The sequence below is a fragment of the Narcine bancroftii genome, chromosome 3 (assembly GCF_036971445.1).
Source record: "Narcine bancroftii isolate sNarBan1 chromosome 3, sNarBan1.hap1, whole genome shotgun sequence".
Taxonomy (NCBI): domain Eukaryota; kingdom Metazoa; phylum Chordata; class Chondrichthyes; order Torpediniformes; family Narcinidae; genus Narcine; species Narcine bancroftii.
In genome coordinates, this window is record NC_091471.1 from 51,886,155 (window position 1) to 51,905,943 (window position 19,789).

Here is a 19,789-nt window from a genome sequence, read left to right on the forward strand (position 1 = left end):
TAACCATTACAGTATAGAAATAGGCCACATCAGCCCTTCTAGTCCGCACCGATTTACGTGAAACTTCACTAGTTCAACCTACCTGCTCCCTGTCCATAACCCTCAAACCCCCTCACATCTATGCACTCATCCAACCTCCTCTTAAATGACAAAAATGACCCTGCTGCAATCACATCTTCTGGAAGTTCATTCCACTCAACCACCACTCTTTGAGTGAAGAAGCTTCCTCTTATGTTATTTCTAAAGTTTTGACCCCTAACCCTTAACATGACCCCTCATTCCAATCTCTCCTACTCTCAAGGGGAAGAGCCTATTCACACCTACTCTATCTATTCCCCTCATAATTTTAAATACCTCGATCAAATCCCCTCTCAATCTCCTATGCTCCAATGAATAAAGACCCAGTCTTCTCAATCTTTCTCCGTATTCTAGATACTGCAACCCAAGCAACATTCTAGTAAATCTTCTCTGTGCCCTCTCTACCAATTTATTGATATCCTTCCTATAATTTGGAGACCAGAACTGCACACAATATTCCAAACTTGGCCTCATCAATGCCTTGAACAAATCTCAACATCACCTTCTAGCTCCTATATTCTAAATTATGATTTATAAAGGCCAGCCCACCAAAAGCCTTCTTCACCCCACCCCCCCATCTACATGAGAATCCATCTTCAAAGAATGATAAACCATTATTCCAAGATCTCTCTGTTCGCTTTTACAAAAATAGCCTCAAAAAGTAGTGAAATGGTCTTCACTTTATGCCATTTCGGCTTACAAAAAGTTTCACAGGAGAGGCGGTACAATAGTAAACAATTACTACACATAAAAGCAAGCAAATTGATTGAATAGATGGGCAAAAAGATCAGTATTGATTGTTGGGCTGGAGGGGGGTCTTTCTGTGCTATGTCTCTCTGTAAACAATAGTACCCAAAAAGAAGTACAATATAACATTCAGTAATGATTCAACAAGGCTGAACTGAGTTTTTCTCTAGTTATGAATCATACTCTTATTAAAACATGAAATTAATTCATTGAATAAAACTAATTTCAAAACAGTGTTAACATGTTGACAGGAGGCAGTCAAAGAATTACAATTTTTGAAGTGAACAGTACCAGTGCATTTGGTCAAGCATCCTTCAAACATTTACCCTCTCAACAGACAACAGTGAATTAGAACTGCAAGATTTTCATTAGTGTCTCAAATTCTACAGCAAAGGTAAGAATCTTTAAAATATAAAATGACAATTCTTGGTTGGTTATCCATAACAAAGCCCTAGTTGTTACAAAGAAAGCCCTTTTTTGTATCATCTGCACTTTAGAGTCGAAGGTAAAAGCACACTAGCCAAGAAGTTGGTCACAACTTGAAGTTGGAAATCATGCAAAAAAGAACACCAAATCTGAATTCCAAGACTATTGGAAATTAGGCCTTGCAAGCTGCAACCACCAATTTTGATTCAACACATTAATGACATCAATTTATGCATCATTTCTGATGGAAGGGATGGGTCCCAGGTCATTTAGACTACCCGTAGGAAAATTCTGAGGGATCTTGGGGTGAAAGAGGGTTTGTTTGACACTAAGAAATAGAAGCAGAAGTTGACCATTCAGTCCTTTGTACCTGCACCATGGCTGATCATTTACCTCAGCAGTACATTCTTATACTAACACTATTACCCTTGATTTCCTTCACACTTTGTTTTGTTCCCCCAAATTCTGTATTGGTATCCAAAACAGGCAATAGGCTTTGATCGATCCATTTGGTCAGCACACATCTTGAGTGGATTGGAAACATAATATAAAACTCATACACTGATCTGTGCAATTTAAATTTTCAACACAGGCCAATTCATCACCAACATTTCTTAGGATGTAATTGGCTTTGACAAGAGCTCCTTTAAAATTCTTCCTCCATATGCTAACGTGAAAAGTGTTTTTGAAATGCTTTAATTCTTGTAGCGATGCTTCTCACAAAGAAGGTTTTAGCAGCCAATTCTGGAGTGGCGCCCAAATAATTACTTAAACATGTAGAAGAACGTCAAACATTTCACACAATACAAAGTGCAAATCCGTGAAGGTATCTTACCTGTAGGTTGCAATGTAATGGGTTGGAAAGGATTCCACATGGTTCCTTTCCCAAAAACAGTAAATTCTATAAAAATTTAGAGCCTTGCAGTGCACCACTGGCTTATATGGAGGATCTGTCATGAAAAATAAATAGAACACCATTGACACTTTTTCCAAAATCCTGAGTGAAGCAGTTACAGTATTCTGGATTTATGAAAGCAATACATGATCAGCTGAAATGTAATATTTTAAATTATGTCCCTGAAATAACTTTCTTTTTAAATTTAGAGATATAGCAAGGTAACAGACCCTTCCTGCCCCTCCCAGATATACCTATGTGACCAATTAACCTTCTAACTCTATGGAATGTAATTATAGTAAAAAAAATGAAGCCAAAGGTTTTGACAAGGTGTTTCAATTATATTAGCACTTAAAATGCTAATAACATTAATATGAAAGTTTAATAAAAACACTCATCTACTGAGTTGATGGAGTAGACTCAGCTCAGATTCCTTTTTCACCAGAAGGCTGATGAAGATGGGGATATTGTGATGGATTATGTCGTGTTTTATATTGTACATAGATATATTTCAAAGGAGATAAATCGTGGCAGGTTTTTTTAGTGTAGGTCACATACAATCACTTCAAAACATATCTCATTTAAAATGCCAGAGCTCTGCTCAAGCCTGACAGTTCAGGCTCCAAGTGCTTTCCAAAAACTTTGAAAAATGCCTATAAGGACTTCACAAGTAGGTGTTAATTGGACATGCTGTGGAGTAATGGATTATTGTTTTGGAAAGCAACAGATTAACAGACTCAGAAGATTGGGTCCAGTTCCGCAGTCTGAGTGCAATTTGCTCTTCTAAGAGAGAAAATTCAGTTATTCAGCAACTGGGATTGGAACACGACAAGCTGGCAAGCTTGTGGAAAAACCCCATTTTTAAGATGGTTTGTGAATTCTTAGTTCAGCCTGGTCAAAGCCCTTGTGGTCCATACAAGAGATGGCTGCTGTATAATGTTTCCCTTGAAATAAGGGAAACAGAAAAGGAACTCTGTGGTGATCTGAAAGGAAGAGGTCATCATCTGGAGCAACAAATCTCTCTGAAAACCAACAAGAATCTTCCTAAGTGGTAACCATTTACCTTTCAAGCACCAAAGCCTGGTAAACTTCATAAATGTTAAATTCTGTGCACAGTGTAAAAATTGACTGATAACGGTGAACTTGGGAGAATTGAGATTGGACTGTGAATCAAAGAACTTTTCTGAACTTACACACACATTTCATACAAGTGCGCTTAGAATTAGAAGGGGGTTATGTTAAGTTAATAGCAATAAGATAAAGTTTATCCTGTTTTCATGTTTAAAGATAATTAAAAGCAACTTTTGTTTAAGTAACCATTTGTCTTGGTGAATTTCTATTGCTGCTGGGTTTTGGGGTCTTCCAGGCTCATAACATTATGCTTTCATTGTGGGAAGTGTCAGTACTTTATAACACTAAATCAAAATGAGGACTACTACCAGACAGATGATGAACAATGTTCCAATTTTCTGAAGCAGAACCCATGCACTGGGTTCTGCTGGACATCTCGCTTGCTTTAATAGGAATGTATGCATTTACAATCACTGGAATTCTCCAGTATGTATCATCATATCATTATTTTGTTATTTGAGTTTAAGTATTTGGTTTATTTATATTAACCATTAAAAGAATTGAAATGAAACTCGCAAGGTGTGAAAGTGTCATGCCACACCACAAGGGTTGCAAAATCATCTCTTGGTACTCTTGCTCAGATTTAAAGTTACCCAAAATCTCTCTAAATTAAAGAACTGTCACTAATTGATTCCTCACATTCATCAGCACCCTCTGTGGATGGTAAATTTGCCCCTTCCCATCTCCTGGAAAAATGTTATTACAGCATTTGAAGCTGTCATTGCCTTTGCAAAACTGCATTCTTTCTTCTCAACTTTTTTTTTGCAGCTATACTCATGCAAAATCTGACTTTGCATGAGAGAAGTATTCAAAGAGTATTCGTACAGTATTCAACAAAGCAGCCCAAAAGCCTGCCCGTATATCCATACCAATTGCTCCAGAACCACAGCCATCCACATCATCAGCTTACCTTGCTCACCTTTTGGTTCATGATCCTAAAATCTCAGGGACACTGCCCTAGTATAACCTTGATTTTAAGTTATTTTTTTATTCAAGAGGATGCTTTTGTAAAAAGTTTATTAAATTCAAGTTGCAAATGAAGTTTGTTCAGTGTATTCTGAAAATGGTCAATGTACCTGTAGTTGTTTTTTTAAAAAGAAATTATGTTTTCTAAGCTACGGTAAAGTGAATTTTACATAATCAAGGACTACAAGACTGATTTTTAAAAAAAATTACTTCAGATTCTGCTCTGACTTTTGTCATCTAAACTGCTTATTTTTAATGCTGGTGTATTAGTTAGGTATTGACAGAATAAGTCTCAAGTAACTGTAAATTAGACTTGTATGGCATCTACCAATTCCCATAGGTGCCAGATACTAGCGGTTTTACTGTGCAAATCGTTTTGGAATGGAGCCAAGGTTCGAGCAAAAAGCAGGCAGGTGCCTGAATATAAAGGCGGTACAAGAAAGAAAGAAGGGGCAAGGAGAGAAGCACAAGTCAACATCCAAGAGGTCATTGGTGAACATGGATAGGAAGGCAAGAGGGAAGTAGCTCTGTGAATGCAGAGGATAGGGAAAGAGAGAGAGAGAGAGACAAGGGGAAGGGAGCTGGAGGAAAAGAGACACAGACATAGGGAACAAGAGAAGCTGGGATGGGGGAAGGGCAAACGGAATTCAGAGGTCGATGTTATGCCAAATGGTTGGAGGACGCCCAGACTGAATGAGGTGTTGTTTCTCCAATTTATGGGTGGCCTCAGTTTGACAGTGCACAAGACCATGGCCAGATATGTTGGCATGGAAATAGGGAAGGAATTAAAATGGATTACCACAGGAAGATCCCCGATATTATAGCAGACATAGCGAAGGTGCTCAGTAAAGCAATCTCCCAGTCTGCATCGAGGCCACAACAGGAGCACTGGATGCAGCATATTGACCTTGCAGATTCGCAAGTATTGCTACACTTGGAAGGGCTGTTTGAGGCCCCAAATGGCAGTGAGGGAGAAGTTGTGGGCACGTGTAGCATTTCCTGCGGTTTCAGGGGTAGGTACCAAGAAGGCAATTGGTGGGAAGGAAGGTGTGGAGGAGGGAGTTATATAGGGTGCAGTCTCTGCGGAAGGTGGAGAAGGGAAGAGGTGTCTGGTGGTGGAAATTGCAGAGAATAATATGTTGGATGTGAAAACTAGTGGGGTGGTTGGTGAGGACAAGGGGAATCCTGCCCTTGTTGCAAATGGGGACAGAGGGGGCCAGGGCACATTGCAGGAAATGGAGGAGGGCCAAGAGGGTGGTTGTGAAGGGGAAGCCACACTTTTTTAGGGAGGAGGATATCTCACATGGGAGATCACATCCTGGGAGCAGATGCAACTGAGACAGAGAAACTGAGAAAAGGGAATGGAATCCTTACAAGGGACGGGGTGTGAAGAGGTGTGGTGAAGTTGTGGGAAACTGCAGGAGTCAGTGGATTTTTAGAAGATATCTGTAGAGAGTTTGTCTCCCAAGAATGATATAGAGACTGAAAAATGGGAGAGTATTGCTAACAATGGACCAAATGAATTTGAGGTCCAGTTGGAAGTGAGCAACAAAGTGGCTTTACATTGTAATGTAATAATTTTGATTTTTCAATAGCACCTTCAAACAGAAGCATTCCAGTTTGAAACTTCCAGGATCTAACCTGGCAAATTAAAAAAAACATAAATCAAAACAATTTTACTGTAAAAATCAAAACAAATCTATTCTATAACAGTCCTTGCATCCAGTTTGAACTGACAACATTACTCCAGAAACTGATGGGAAATCCAAAGCTAAAGGAATTCAATATATGCAGTAATTAAGTTACATTAAAACTTTCTATGCGATTCTGGTTGCATTATCCATAATTTAAAAGGTTATCAACTACAGATAAAAATTCATGTAGTGCATTTTCCAGTCAACAAATTAATTTTAACATGCACTCCAAGTTTGTGATGTTATCAACTCTGATAGATGTTTGTTAAATTAGAAGCTTGACTTACATCCAAGTTTTAATCGAGTGCACTGCAACATTTCTCCGGTGTCGTCATGACAACTGTAGTTTCCTTCCACAGGCAATCCTGCCATTAACAGCACAAGATTTCCATTTTGTACTTTGGTATTGTTTGCTTGGCCCACTAGGGATCCATTAACTTTCCACTGAATGATCCTGATGAAGTTACAAACTCTATTTAGTAATTTAGAACATACAATAACATCTCAAGAAAGAAGCAAATCATAATGTTGCAGGTGTTAAAGGCTGTCGTTAAAGTTTGCACTGTAACTTGCTTAAGTGGTTGAGTTTTCAGTGAATTTCTACACAAATATTTATCTTGTACCGTTGACAACTGCAACCATTTCTTCCTTTCCCGTGATCTTTTGAAACACATATCCCATGTTAACTTCTACCCATATGGTCAATGATGTCTAGCAATTTTATTTATTTGAGAAAATTTAGTTTTTGGATTATCAGGCATCTCTAACTTTTGAAAAATATTTGGCTGTTTTTCTTGAGAATTTTACATTTCTGCCCTACACTGATGAGGATGGAGTGCTCATTCTGAGACTACATAAGGCTATCTGATTTCTCACCGGAGGAATGTGATCAATAAATCAACAGATAAAACATGATTATTTGCAATCCTATGGAACTTGGCATACAACAAATAACTACAGGGAAATCTGGAAATTTAATGGTACTACTTCAGAGGAACCAAATAGAGAATGAATAATCGTGGTCCTGTGGCGGCTCACCACTAGGCAGGCGAACCAGCCCCACTTGCAAGGCACACGGCGGGGCAGCCGGCCAAAATGGCGCTGTCGTGGGTGTTCCTTTCCTCCCAGCACGGGGCTCAGAGGCCCGCACTGAAGGACCATATGACACCCAGGTGACGCCAGCGCCCTCCAGCACAGTTCTCAGCCAGGTCTGGGCTGGGAGTACAAGTAAAGCACAACAGCCTGCAATAAACTAGTCTGCTCACTGAGCTGAACCCGTCTGGTTGTGTGTGTGTTATTGCAGGAGCAGAGTAGCTGCCACTACAATTGGTGACCCCGACTGGTTCAAACGCCTTTGAACCCATCATGAGCGAGCCTGGGATCAGCGCTATAGCTGTGAAACTGCCTGAATTCTGGGTTCAGGAGCCGGAGACCTGGTTCGGCCATGCGGAGGCTCAGTTTCACCTCCACCAGATTTCGTCCGACACGACCAAATTCTACCATTTGGTCGCTGCCCTGGACCAGGCCACTGCCAGATGCATGTTGCACCTTGTTCAACACCCATCCGCCGAGGACAAATAAGAGACCATCAAGGGATTGCTTACTGGGTCCCTTGGACTATCCAGACACCAGCGTGCCGCTCGGATGCTGCGCCTCGATGCCCTAGGGGACAGGTCCCCGATGGAGTTGATGGACAAGATGCTCGCGCTCTTGGTGAGCGCACCAACTGCCCACTTTTCAACCGCATCTTCCTCGACCATATGCCCCGGGCCATCCGGCCGCTGCTAATCCAGGACAGCTTCACCAACCCGAGGAAGGTCACCCAGAAGGCCCAAGAGCTATGGCTCATACGATTCCAGGAGGGTTCAGTGGTCCAGCAGGTCACGAGGCACGGGCATGACCACGCCAAGCCCACCCCTAGTGCTGCGGAAGAGCACCCGGCCCCTGCAAGGGCCCCCAAGATCATAACCAAGGCCACAGCATCCGCTCCAGCACCAGCGCTGGGAAACCAAGGCTCAGAAGTGTCATCAGCCCTGCTCGTTCCAGGGAAACGATGCCGGACGCTGTTAATGGCTGCCGCAGCTAGCCAAGGACACAGCCTCCTCTACCTCCCGGACTCAGTCAACGGCCGGCGGTTCCTCAATGATACTGGAGCCCAGATCAGCATTATCCCGGCCACGGCCGTCAGGAACCGACCTCGTGGACCTCCCCTCCGTGCGGCCAACGCAACGACAATCCAGATGTATGGAGACAAGATGGTCCATTTCCAGATCAGCCAATGGAATTTCGCGTGGAGGTTCACCATCTCATCCCTCCCAACATGCATTCTGGGTGCAGACTTCCTCCTCGCACACAGATTTCTGGTGTACATTCGAGGTAATTGCCTGGTGTCGACCGTATATTCCAGGCCGTTTTCCTCAAGGCCTCCTGCTTGGAGCAACCGTAGATGGCCACGATCAGCACGCCCAGAGACGAGGTCCAGTCAATCCTGGATGAATTCCCAACACTCCTCAAGCCACAGTTCTCCGCTGCCTTGCCGCATCACGGGGTGTTCCACCACATCCCCACCCAGGGCCCACCAGTTCACACCAAAGCACGCCGGCTCCTGCCTGACAAGCTCCAGGCAGTAAAAGGAGGAGTTTTCGCACGTGTTGGAGATGGGGATCATTCCGCGGTCCGACTCCCCGTGGGCCTCGCCGCTCCACCTGGCCCTGAAAGCCTCTGGCAGCTGGCATCCCTGCGGAGACTATCGATGGCTCAACGAGGCAATCGTTCCTAACCGTTTCCCCATTCCTCACATCCAAGACTTTATGGCCAACCTGCACAGTGCGAGGGTTTTCTCCAAGGTTGACCTGGTACGCAGATATCACCAGATCCCTGTGCACCCTGAGGACATATCCAAGACGGCCATCATCACCCCCTTTGGCTTGTTCGAATTCCTGCGCATGCCGTTTGGGCTCAAGAACGCCGCTCAGACCTTCCAGCGCCTTGTGGACTCTGTGGCCAGGGACTTGGATTTCGTCTTTATTTATTTGGACGACATCATCGTCGCCAGCAAGGATGGGGTGCAACACAAGGCCCACCTACATGCCCTTTTCTCCCAGCTGGCCGACTTCGCCCTTACCATCAATCCAGCCAAGTGTCAGCTCAGAAAAGAGTCCATGTAGTTCCTGGGCCATACCATCACAGCTGAAGGAGCCATGCCCGCCGCTACGAAGGTCGCTGCTATCAGGGAGTTCCCACGCCCGAACAGCCTCAAAGGGCTGCAGGAGTTCACGGGTGTGGTCAACTTTTACAACCACTTCATCCCGGGAGCTGCACGCATCATGCAGCTGCTATTCGCCCTCATTGTGGCCAAACACAGGACACTCGCTTGGAACCCAGAAGCCTGCGCCATATTCGAGGCCATCAAAGACGCTCTCACGATGGCCACCATGCTCGCCCACCGACCTGCATATGGCACTCTCTGTCGATGCCTCTGCCACAGCCGTTGGTGCCGTCCTGGAACAGCAGGTGAATGGACATTAGAAGTTGCTGGCATTCTTCAGCCGCCTGCTCTGCCCACCAGAATGCAAGTATAGTGCCTTCGACCGCGAGTTACTGGGCATGTACCTGGCGGTGTGGTATTTCTGCTATGTTTTGGAGGGAAGGACTTTTACCATCTTCACCGACCACAAACCCCTCACCCAGGCGCTCACGATGGCAAAAGATCCCTCGCCAGCAGCATCACCTCTCCTTCCTGTTGGAGTTTACTACTGACCTTCGGCACAAGGTAGGGATGGACAATGTGGTTGCCGATGTATTCTCGCGACCGGCCATCTGCGTGCTGACGCCTGGCCTCAAATTCGACCAGCTCATCCGGGACCAGGAATCTGATGAGGAGACGAGGGCCTTCAAGACCGCCATCAAGGGCCTGCAGTTCCGAAACCTCCCGACTCCGAGCAGCGAAGGCACCATCCTCTGCGATATCTCCTTGGGCACCCCGCAGCAAGTGGTTCCCCACCAGTGGCGCAGGCAGGTCTTCTGTCACATCCACGACCTTTTGCATCCGTCTATCAGGTCAACGGTCTGGATGGTGGCAGAACGGTTTGTATGGCATGGGCTGCGGAACGGATCGCGGGCTGGGCCAGAACATGCACCCATTGCTAGATGTCCAAGATACACAGGCACACCAGGGCACCTGTACAGGAGTTCGAGCACGTCCGGAAATGGTTCAGCCACATTCACGTGGACATCGTCAGGCCCTTACCCGTTTCCCAGGGCAACCATTACCTGTTTACGGTGGTGGACTGCACCACTTGCTGGCCTGAGGCGATCCTGATGCCAGATGCCTCCACCGACTCCTGCTCCCAAGCACTGTGGCGTGGTTGAGTCACCCAGTTCTGCATTCCGGGTCACCTCACCAGCGATCGGGGCGCCCAGTTCACATCTGCGCACTGGGCACAGCTCGCCAACAGGTTGGGGATCTAGCTACACAGCACCACGGCCTACCACCCGCAGGCCAATGGACTGGTCGAATGTCTGCACCGCCACCTTAAGTCGGCACTCATGGCCCGCCTCACTGGTCCCAACAGGGCGGACGAACTGCCTTGGGTGCTCCTGGGTATCCGCTCCACTCCCAAGGAAGATCTGCAGGCATCATCTGCTGAGCTGGTCTATGGTATGCCGCTGGCACTACCTTGTGAGTTCATCAACGCACCTCACAATCCACAGCGGTCACCGCACGAACGACTTCCTCACCTCAGGGCATGTTTGGACTCCTTCAAACCCCTACCGCCGCCCAGGCACGGCACCCGCCCATCTCACATTTCCAGCGAACTGCTTTCCACAGAGTATGTTTTCGTTCAACGGGGCCCGACCGCGTCACTTCTGCAGCGTTCGTACGAGGGGTTGTACAGGGTTGCAGCTCCACGTTCACGCTGGATATTGGCGACAAGTGTGAGCTGTTTACCGTGGACAGGCTGAAGTCAGCGCACCTCGATCCCACTGAGCCAGTGGTCGTAGCCCAGACCAAGAAGCGAGGCTGCCCGGCAAAAAAGGACATTGGCGCCAGTTCTGGGGGGGGGGGGGTGGGGGGTGGCCTGTGTGGCAGCTCACCACAAGGCAGGCGAACTGGCCCTGCCTGTAAGCCACGCAGTGGGGCAGCCAGCCAAAATGGCGCCGTCGGGTTGTTCCCTTCTTCCCAGCACGGGGCTCAGAAGCCCACGCTGAGGGACCACATGACGCCTGGGTGACGCCATCGCCCTCCAGCGCAGTTATCAGCCAGGTCAGGGCTGGGAGTATAAGTACTGCCCAGCAGCCTGCAATAAAATAGTCTGCTCACTGAGCTCAACCCGTCTGGTTGTGTGTGTGTTATTGCTGCCGCTACAGTCCAACCAATGCCTGCGAATATTCAATATCAGGCTCTTGTTTTATATTTATTACACACATGAACTAAAATCTTACTGTTTACAAAAGATCTGGCATTCTTCAGTTAAAATAACAAAAGCATTTTACTGTTGTTACATCTTTAACATGAAGCTTTGTTTTTTGAAGACTTATTTATGGACAAATTTTCAAAACAAGCCACCACTCAGACCTTGAGCAAATTCAAACTCAAAAAGTATACATATTTACCAAATTCACTTTAACTGCAGGATGAATTCATGAAAATAAATATAATTGGTGGCAAGATTAGTGTAGTGGTTGGCACAATGCTGTGTTAGTGGCAGTGACCAGGGTTCGAATCCGGACTCTACAGAGTTTGTGCATTCTTTCTGTGTCTGTGTGGGCTTCCGCCGGGTGCTCCAGTTTCATCCTACTGTTCTAAAGGTACCAGGGTTGAAAATAATTGTGTGGCATGGGCTTGTGGCACTTACGTTCACCATTATGAAATGCTTTGAGCATCTGATGATACAATGCATCAAAGGACACTTCCTGGAGATGCTGGACCTATTTCAATTTGCTTATCGAAGAAATAATTCCATGGGCAATGCTATTGCCTTGTCGTTTCACTTCATCCTGGCCTAACTGGAGAATGACACCTCATGCCAGGATGCTGTTCAAGGACTTCAGCTTGCCATTTAATATGATCAATGCCCAGAAGCTGGTAGAGAAGCTGGCCTCCCTGGGACTCAACATCCCACTCTGTAACTGGATTATGGACTTCTTAACAGAAACATTACAGACCATCTGGGTCTGCAGTAGAACACAGTCATGCACTGGTGAACCTCAGGGCTGTCTGCTCAGCCCATTCCTGTTCACATTACTGACCCACAACTGCATCGACAGATCCAGCTCCTATAGTGACATCAAGTTTGCAGATAACACCACAGTAGTCTGCCTCATGAGCAACAACGACAAATCACACCAGAGAAGAGGTGGAAAATCTCGTGAAATTATGTGAGACGAACAACGTGAGTCTCAACATGGACAAGACGAAAAAGATGATCGTGGACTTCAGGAGGACCAGGAATGACTACTACACATCAACAACTCTCTGGTAGAGGGTGTGGAAAGCACCAAGTTCCTTGGAGTTCACTTAACTAGTGACCTATCGTGAACACTCAACATCTCCTCACTTGTCAGAAAGGCGCAACAGTGACTGCACTTCCTGAGAAGACTGAAGCAGGCAAGGCAACCGGCCACCATTATGTCAACTTTTAATAGGAGCTTTATCAAAAGTGTCCTGGCCAACTACATCACAGTGTGGTACGGATGCTGCAGAGAAATGGAGTGGTGGTCAATCCACAGGACCACGAGAGTGGCAGAGATTACGGGAGTCTCCCTCCCTACATCAGTGTAATCTACCAGGATCGTTGTCTAAGGAGGGCACACAAAATCATTGAAGACCCCTTCCACCCTGCACACAGCAGCTATCAGCGGCTCCCATCAGGGAAGACATACAGGAGTTTCAGAGCCAGCGCCACTAGGCTGAGAAACAGCTTCTTCCTACAGTCAGGGAGAATGCTGAATGACAAAATGAACTGTTTACATTAACCATCTGAGACAAAGAATTTTTATTTGTACAGACAAAATGTTTGTCCTGCATATGCATTTTTTGTCTGTACGTGTGTTATGTCTGGTTGTGTGTCTGCATGTTTTGTACAGAGGACTGGAGAATGCTGTTTTGTCAGGTTGTACTTGTACAATCAGATGGCCAGAAAACGACTTGACAAGAAGAAATTGGGACAGGTTACTGAAAAGCGGTGATACAAAAATTAAGAGGAGGAATCGGTGATAGGTGGGAATCCCAATTTAGGAATGCCTATGTGGTGCAATTAGAACCAGGATGTGCAAGAACCCAGAAGTTAGAATTTGTAACGAGGGCACAACAAGGATGTCGGCTTGTACAACTGCTCAGTTGCATCATGCAGGTGGGAGCCTGTCAAATAGGAAATAAAGAATCCTTTGTGCAAAGCTTCCAGGAAAGGGTGATGATACCCTGTTTTTCAACAATTCTGTTCTGCCATCAGTTTTACTTTAAATCTGCATTTGAATTGCTTGATCACCATTTTACAATAGTCCGTTCTGTCCCAATTCATTTCACCAAACCATGTCTCACAAGCCCAGGAAAGTCTATGTTGTTCATGAACAATGTTCCTCAACCATATTGTTAAACAATGAAAGAGCAAGAAAAGAAGTAGTAATGAGGTCTTGATCTTGAAATCCCTCTCTCAGCATTTGACATTTTATCCCATTCTATTTTGAGCAAGATAGTCAGAGATTTATTGCCAGCACTTTACCACACAACTCTTATAAATGCCAATCTTTAGAAACTGACTTACACAGCAGAAATCACAAAAGATGCAGGTTGCTTTTAATATGTGGTCAAAACATTACTTCACTCTTAAACCATCACTTCATTATTGTTCTTAAAACATTCACAGGCCTTCTGACCTTATTTCTCCTTCTCCAAAGTCATCACTTTTCAAATATTTTCACTTCACTCCCAATTCTTTATTTGAATTCTTGCTTCTCTGAGGACAATGTAATAGCCTCAGTTAAAACAAACAAAATCATCTTGGAACCTGTGCACACAGATTTGATGCACTACTCATCCAAGTCGTCATCTTTATTTGTCGTTCATACCATGCTTCCACAGTAAAAGATGAGATAGCATTTCTCCAGAACCACAAGAGCATAAATATAGGTTAGAATAGATGTTAAACACATTTAAAATATTTAAAGCTTTTGCATTAACATTCCACGGTACCCAGTCCCCAAATGTTCTGGGAGTTCAGGAGTCTGATGGCCTGGGGGAAAAAATCTCTCACCCAATCTGGATGCATGGGTCCGAGTGCTGCAGTACCTCCTACCAGATGGCAGAAGGGGGTGTAATGGGCCGGGTCAACCCTGCACATGACAGGCTGAATCACTGTAGCAAACAGCCAGCAAGGCAGGGCACAGGGGCTCCCCCCACGCAGAAGTTTCAGGCTGCAGGAGCACATTTCCAGGGGAATGGCACAGCCTCGCAGCATTATGACATTACTCCCATGACCCTGTCGCCTCCCCTAAAAAGGAATGCGCGTGGTTCGAATAAACAGCCGTTACTGTTTTACTTGCTTGGTGTGGACAGAATTTATTTCAGTAGTTCTGCCTTTAGCGGTGCTGCAGGAGAACATTTTACTTGAGGGGTATGTGGAGTCCTTCACAATGTTTATTGTCTTTCATCTGCATCGAGTGTTGTAGATGTCCTTCATGGTAGGAAGAGAGGCTCCAATGATCTTTTCCACTGACTTCAATATCCTTTGCAGGGTCTTGCAGACTGAGGAGGTACAGCTTCCAAACCAGGTGGTGATGCAGTTGCACAGGATGCTCTCGATACATCCTCTGTAGAATGTAGTGAGGATGGAGGATGGGAGATGAACTTTCCTCAGCCTTTTCAGGAAGAAGAGGTGCTGCTGGGCTTTCTTAGCTATGGAGCTTGTATTAAGGGACCATGTGAGGTTCTACGCTAAGTGTACTCCAAGGAACTTAATACTCTTGATGACCCCAATAGTGGAACAGTCAATGATCAGTGGACCGTGGACCCCCTGAGCCCTCCTGAAATCGACAATCATCTCTTGTTTTTTTGACGTTCAGAAACAGGTTGTTGGCTGTTCACCAGTCCGTTAGTGACTGCACTTCATCTCTGTACTCTAACTCGTCATTCTTACTGATCAGGCCCACCACAGTTGTATTGTCAGCAAACTTGATGATGTGGTTCAAGGTGTGTTAAGCTGCACAGTCATGGGTCAGTAGTGTGAACAGCATTGGACTGCGCACACAAACCTTGGGGCGGGGGGGGGGGGGGGGGGGGGAAGGCTGTGCTCGGTATGATGGTCTTCGAGGAGCTCTTACCAATCCAGATTGCCTGATGTCTCCATGACAGGGAGTCAAAAATTCAATTGCAGAGGGAGGTGTTTAAACCCAGCAGGCTCAACTTCTTTATCAGGTACTGTGGTGTGATTGTGTTGAATGCTGAGTTGAAGTCAATAAACAGCATTTGAACATACAAACCCAGGTGGGTGAAGGCTAGATGGAGGGCAGTGGTGAAGGCATCATCCACAGAGCAGTTGGGTCTGTATGTGAAATGCTGGGGGTCTAGTGACGGGGGCAGCAGGAGCTCGATGTAAACCATGATGAGCCTCTTGAAGCACTTCATGACGATGGGCAATAGGGTGGTAGTCATTGAAGCAGGACACAGCCGACTTCTTTGGCACGGGGACAATGGTGAAGGCTTTGAGGCACGGCGCTGCTCAAGGAGATGTTAAAGGTGGCGGAGAGAACATCCACTAGCTGAGCCATACATCCCCTGAGCACTCTGCTGGGAACGTTAACCAGTCCAGAAGCTTTCCACAGGTTGATCTTTTCACGTCAGCCACTGCAAGACACAGCACCTGGTCATTTGGAGGAGAGGTGGTCTTCTTTGCCGCAACATCATTTTTTTGCCTCAAAGGGCTTGTAGAAATTGTTCAGAGCATTTGGGAGGAAGGCATCACCAGCACAGGCAGATGGTGTAATCCTGTGTTTGCTAATGTCTTGGATGCCCTTCCAATGTGTTCACTCTAAAGGCCACATGCAGCATCCAAACCTCCATTGGAGCGAGTTATCATGGTCTTGGACACAGTGACATTTGCCAAACACTTACTGACGTAGCCAGTCACTGATGTTATATACTCCTCCAGATTGAAGCAGTCACTACTGGTTGCTGCTTCCTTGAAACATGTTCCAGTCAGTGCGCTCAAAGCAGTCTTGAAGTGCATAAGTGCCCCCCACTGGCCAGGTTTTAGCCTACTTCTGGACTGGTCTGGAGTGTCTTATGAGTGGTCTGAATGCTGGGATCAACATTACAGAGATGTGGTTTGAGAATCTGAGGTGGATCCAGGGTTCGGAGTATGCGAGGTGGGTTCAGGGCATCAGAAATGTTTGTATACACAAGGTCCAATGTGTTTGCCCCTCTCGTAGTGAAGTCCACATATTGACGGAATTTAGGTTCACCTGGTTGAAATCCCCAGTGATAATAATCAGTCCACCAGGGTATGTGGTCTGCAGTTTATTTATAGCCTCACAGTTCCCAGATTGCCTCTTTGGCGATGGCGCCGGGGGGTGGGGACATACTGCAACTATGAGGACTGTGGTGAATTCCTGCAGTATACAAAAATGGTCTACAACTGACTGTCACAAATTCCACCAGCTTTGAGCAGTGTCTGGAGGCTCATTTTGAGTCCTTGCACTATTTCGTGTTGATGTAGACGCGCAGGCCACTGCCATAGACTTTACCACACAAAGCAGCATCTCTGAGCCCGAAATAATGTGATGCCGTCCAGCTGGATGGCGGCCTTCAACTCTCTCCAACGTTTGATGCAGACGACCATATCCAATTCTTCAGTACTTATCCTCTGTGCAACTCTCCCCACCTCTTCCTTCATTTTTTACAGGCTCCATTCCTTTAGTTATACAGGTATTTATGCAGGTTCCAATCATTCCCAATGTTTACTACATTGCCAAATTGCTTTCCCAATTTCATATTTTGGAAATGTTACTTCCTTCAGATGAACAATGACAAGATTGGCTTTACCCTCCACACAGCACCCCCCCCCACCACCATAAATTCTGTTCACAGAGTGGAGAATTCATCCCATTACCTTGCAACTTTTAGCCTAGATGTGATCTGTTGCACCATCCTTGGTCACAGCATGTTAAATAAGAAAATTTGAATTTTTGACTATTTATCCAGTCCCTTGCAAATCCATTACTTCTTCCTCTGCAACACCACACATTGTAACTGTGCAACAACTAATAAAATCTTATTAGTACTAACAAAGAAACATCAATGGAAGATTCAGCAGACAATGGTAAATTCAAAATAATAGATTTTATTAAACTATTAATTACATAATATTTCTTATGTCTAAACTTTAAATTTAACCTCTATGTGCAAATGTTAATGTGTGTGTATTAGAGACAAAACTATTTTAGTTTACACTTGAATCTGAAAAGTCAAATTTAATATCCAGTTTAAAGCTTCTTGTTGAACTTTAAGATCTTTCTAAATTGTGGTTCAGAAGTAATTATAAAGCCAGAGTGAAGTATCCAATTTCTATAAATAGTTGCTCAAAGGCAACTATTTGTTAACTTCAAGTTCTTAGATTTTTCCAAACTCATGAATCTTTTTGAGCCATTTTCTAGGAAGAGATTTCTTCTTAATCTCTCAAACTAGTAATCTTCAACTCCCCCTTATCTTCTTAAGAGTCACCGAGTTTCCTTCCACGATGAAGCTGTACTCTTTATTTTCAAAAGAAAAGCAGTTGGAAAGTGGTTCCCTTTTTGAAATTCACATTTCTGTATTCTCCTTTTATTAGGAGTTACACATCATGGTTGCCAAAATGTTTGGCCTGGAAGTCAGCCTGAAGAAAACTGAGGTCCTCCATCAGCCACCTCCCCACCATGACCACCAGCCCCCCCACATCTCCATCGGGCACACTGAACTCAAAACGGTTAAACAGTTTACCTATCTCGGCTGCACCATTTCTTTTGATGTAAGGATCGACGAAGAGATAGACAACAAACTTGCCAAGGCAAATAGCACCTTTGGAAGACTACACAAAAGAGTCTGGAAAAACAACCACCTGAATAAACACACAAAGATCAGCATGTACAGAGCCGTTGTCATACCCACGCTCCTGTTCGGCTCCGAATCCTGGGTCCTCTACCGGCATCACCTACGGCTCCTAGAACGCTTCCATCAGCGCTGTCTCTGCTCCATCCTCAACATTCATTGGAATGACTTCATCACCAACATTGAAGTACTCGAGCTGGCAGAGTCCGCAAGCATCGAATCCATGCTGCTGAAGACCCAACTGCGCTGGGTGGGTCACGTCTCCAGAATGGAGGACCATCGCCTTCCCAAGATCGTGTTCTATGGTGAGCTCTCCACTGGCCACCGAGACAGAGGTGCACCAAAGAAGAGGTACAAGGACTGCTTAAAGAAATCTCTTGGTGCCTGCCACATTGACCACCGCCAGTGGGCTGATATCGCCTCCAACCGTGCATCTTGGCGCCTCACAATTCGGCGGGCAGCAACCTCCTTTGAAGAAGACCGCAGAGCCCACATCAATGACAAAAGACAAAGGAGAAAAACCCAACACCCAATCCCAATCAACCAATTTTCCCTTGCAACCGCTGCAACCATGCCTGCCTGTCCTGCATCGGACTTGTCAGTCACCAACGAGCCTGCAGCAGACGTGGACATACCCCTCCATAAATCTTTGTCCGCGAAGCCAAGCCAAAGGCATTATGGTTACTGCACTTATTATGGTTACTGCAATTCAACCCTATCTTTCACAAAGGTCCAACTCCTGTGTGTTGCACAGGGTCTTGACTTCTGAACTGCCTCAAAATATATGAATTTGCCAACATAGTTCTCAAAATCATGCGACATTACCTCATCAATGACATCAATCTCAATTCTTGGAAACCATGTGACCATTTACTAGAATTTTTAACAGTTGCCAGCTCCAGTTTCTTGGAAACCATGTGACCTTCATAACGCTGGCTTGCAAATGTCACGACTTTGAAAGATGACCTCACTTCTGAATGTATTGTATGGGTGTATATAGCCCTGTTGCAAACCCACTTCATTACCTAAGACATATTTATAAGAAACATAGTTTAACAGTAACCTGAATATTAATATTAACACAGATCTATTACACTGATCCAGATCTAATGACCCTGAAATCATGGTATCTCTTTTGCTATCTCCATATTTGCATTTATCACTCTCCATCAATTCCAAGATTTCAGTCTATGTGAAATGTAGCTGTCCCACAATAAGCCTCTTTAGCAAAAAACCCATCTTTAATTATCTATATCAATCTTTCAAATTCAATAATTAAATCCCTTTTTAATCTCATCTCACCATTTCTTCACATTTTCCTCCAGTTCCATTTGCCTCAACATCTCTAGTTCCATTCATGCATCCTTCTTTACTGACCCTATCACTGGCAGTGCAACTATAAAGTATCTAGTTTTAAGAGTTTGAAGACTTATTCCCCAAGACATCCCATCTAAAACCCATGTTATCTGGAATTCAAACAATTGGCAACCTCAAGCAACCGGCAAAAAAAAAACTAAATAAATCAATGAAATTACTATAAATAAGAATAAATTAAAAAATTAAATAACAGTTTAAAATTGTAAAAGTAAATTTTCTCTGAAGTAACACATGAACATTTGGTGAAGATGGGAGCTAGCAGAGTGCCTTAGTCGTGCTTCATTCATAGCTACTGTTTGAATAAAATGACATCACCCAGGATTAAAAAGCTGGTTGATGCTACTCGCCATTGGCTGCCTAATTAGTTAGAGTCTTTATCTTTATTAAGTACCA

At 44.8% G+C, this 19,789-nt stretch overlaps 1 protein-coding gene across 1 annotated transcript in view; it reads right to left on the reverse strand.

The window, feature by feature from the left end:
* LOC138757170 (interleukin-11 receptor subunit alpha-1-like) overlaps nt 1–19,789 on the reverse strand; it is a 101,377-nt gene that overhangs the window by 25,490 nt on the left and 56,098 nt on the right. The window contains exons 5-6 of the mRNA XM_069924084.1: nt 6,225–6,391; nt 2,087–2,201 (exon numbers count right to left, since the gene is read on the reverse strand). Of these exons, the coding sequence (XP_069780185.1) occupies nt 2,087–2,201; nt 6,225–6,391 (282 nt within the window). The remainder of the gene's footprint in view (nt 1–2,086; nt 2,202–6,224; nt 6,392–19,789) is intronic.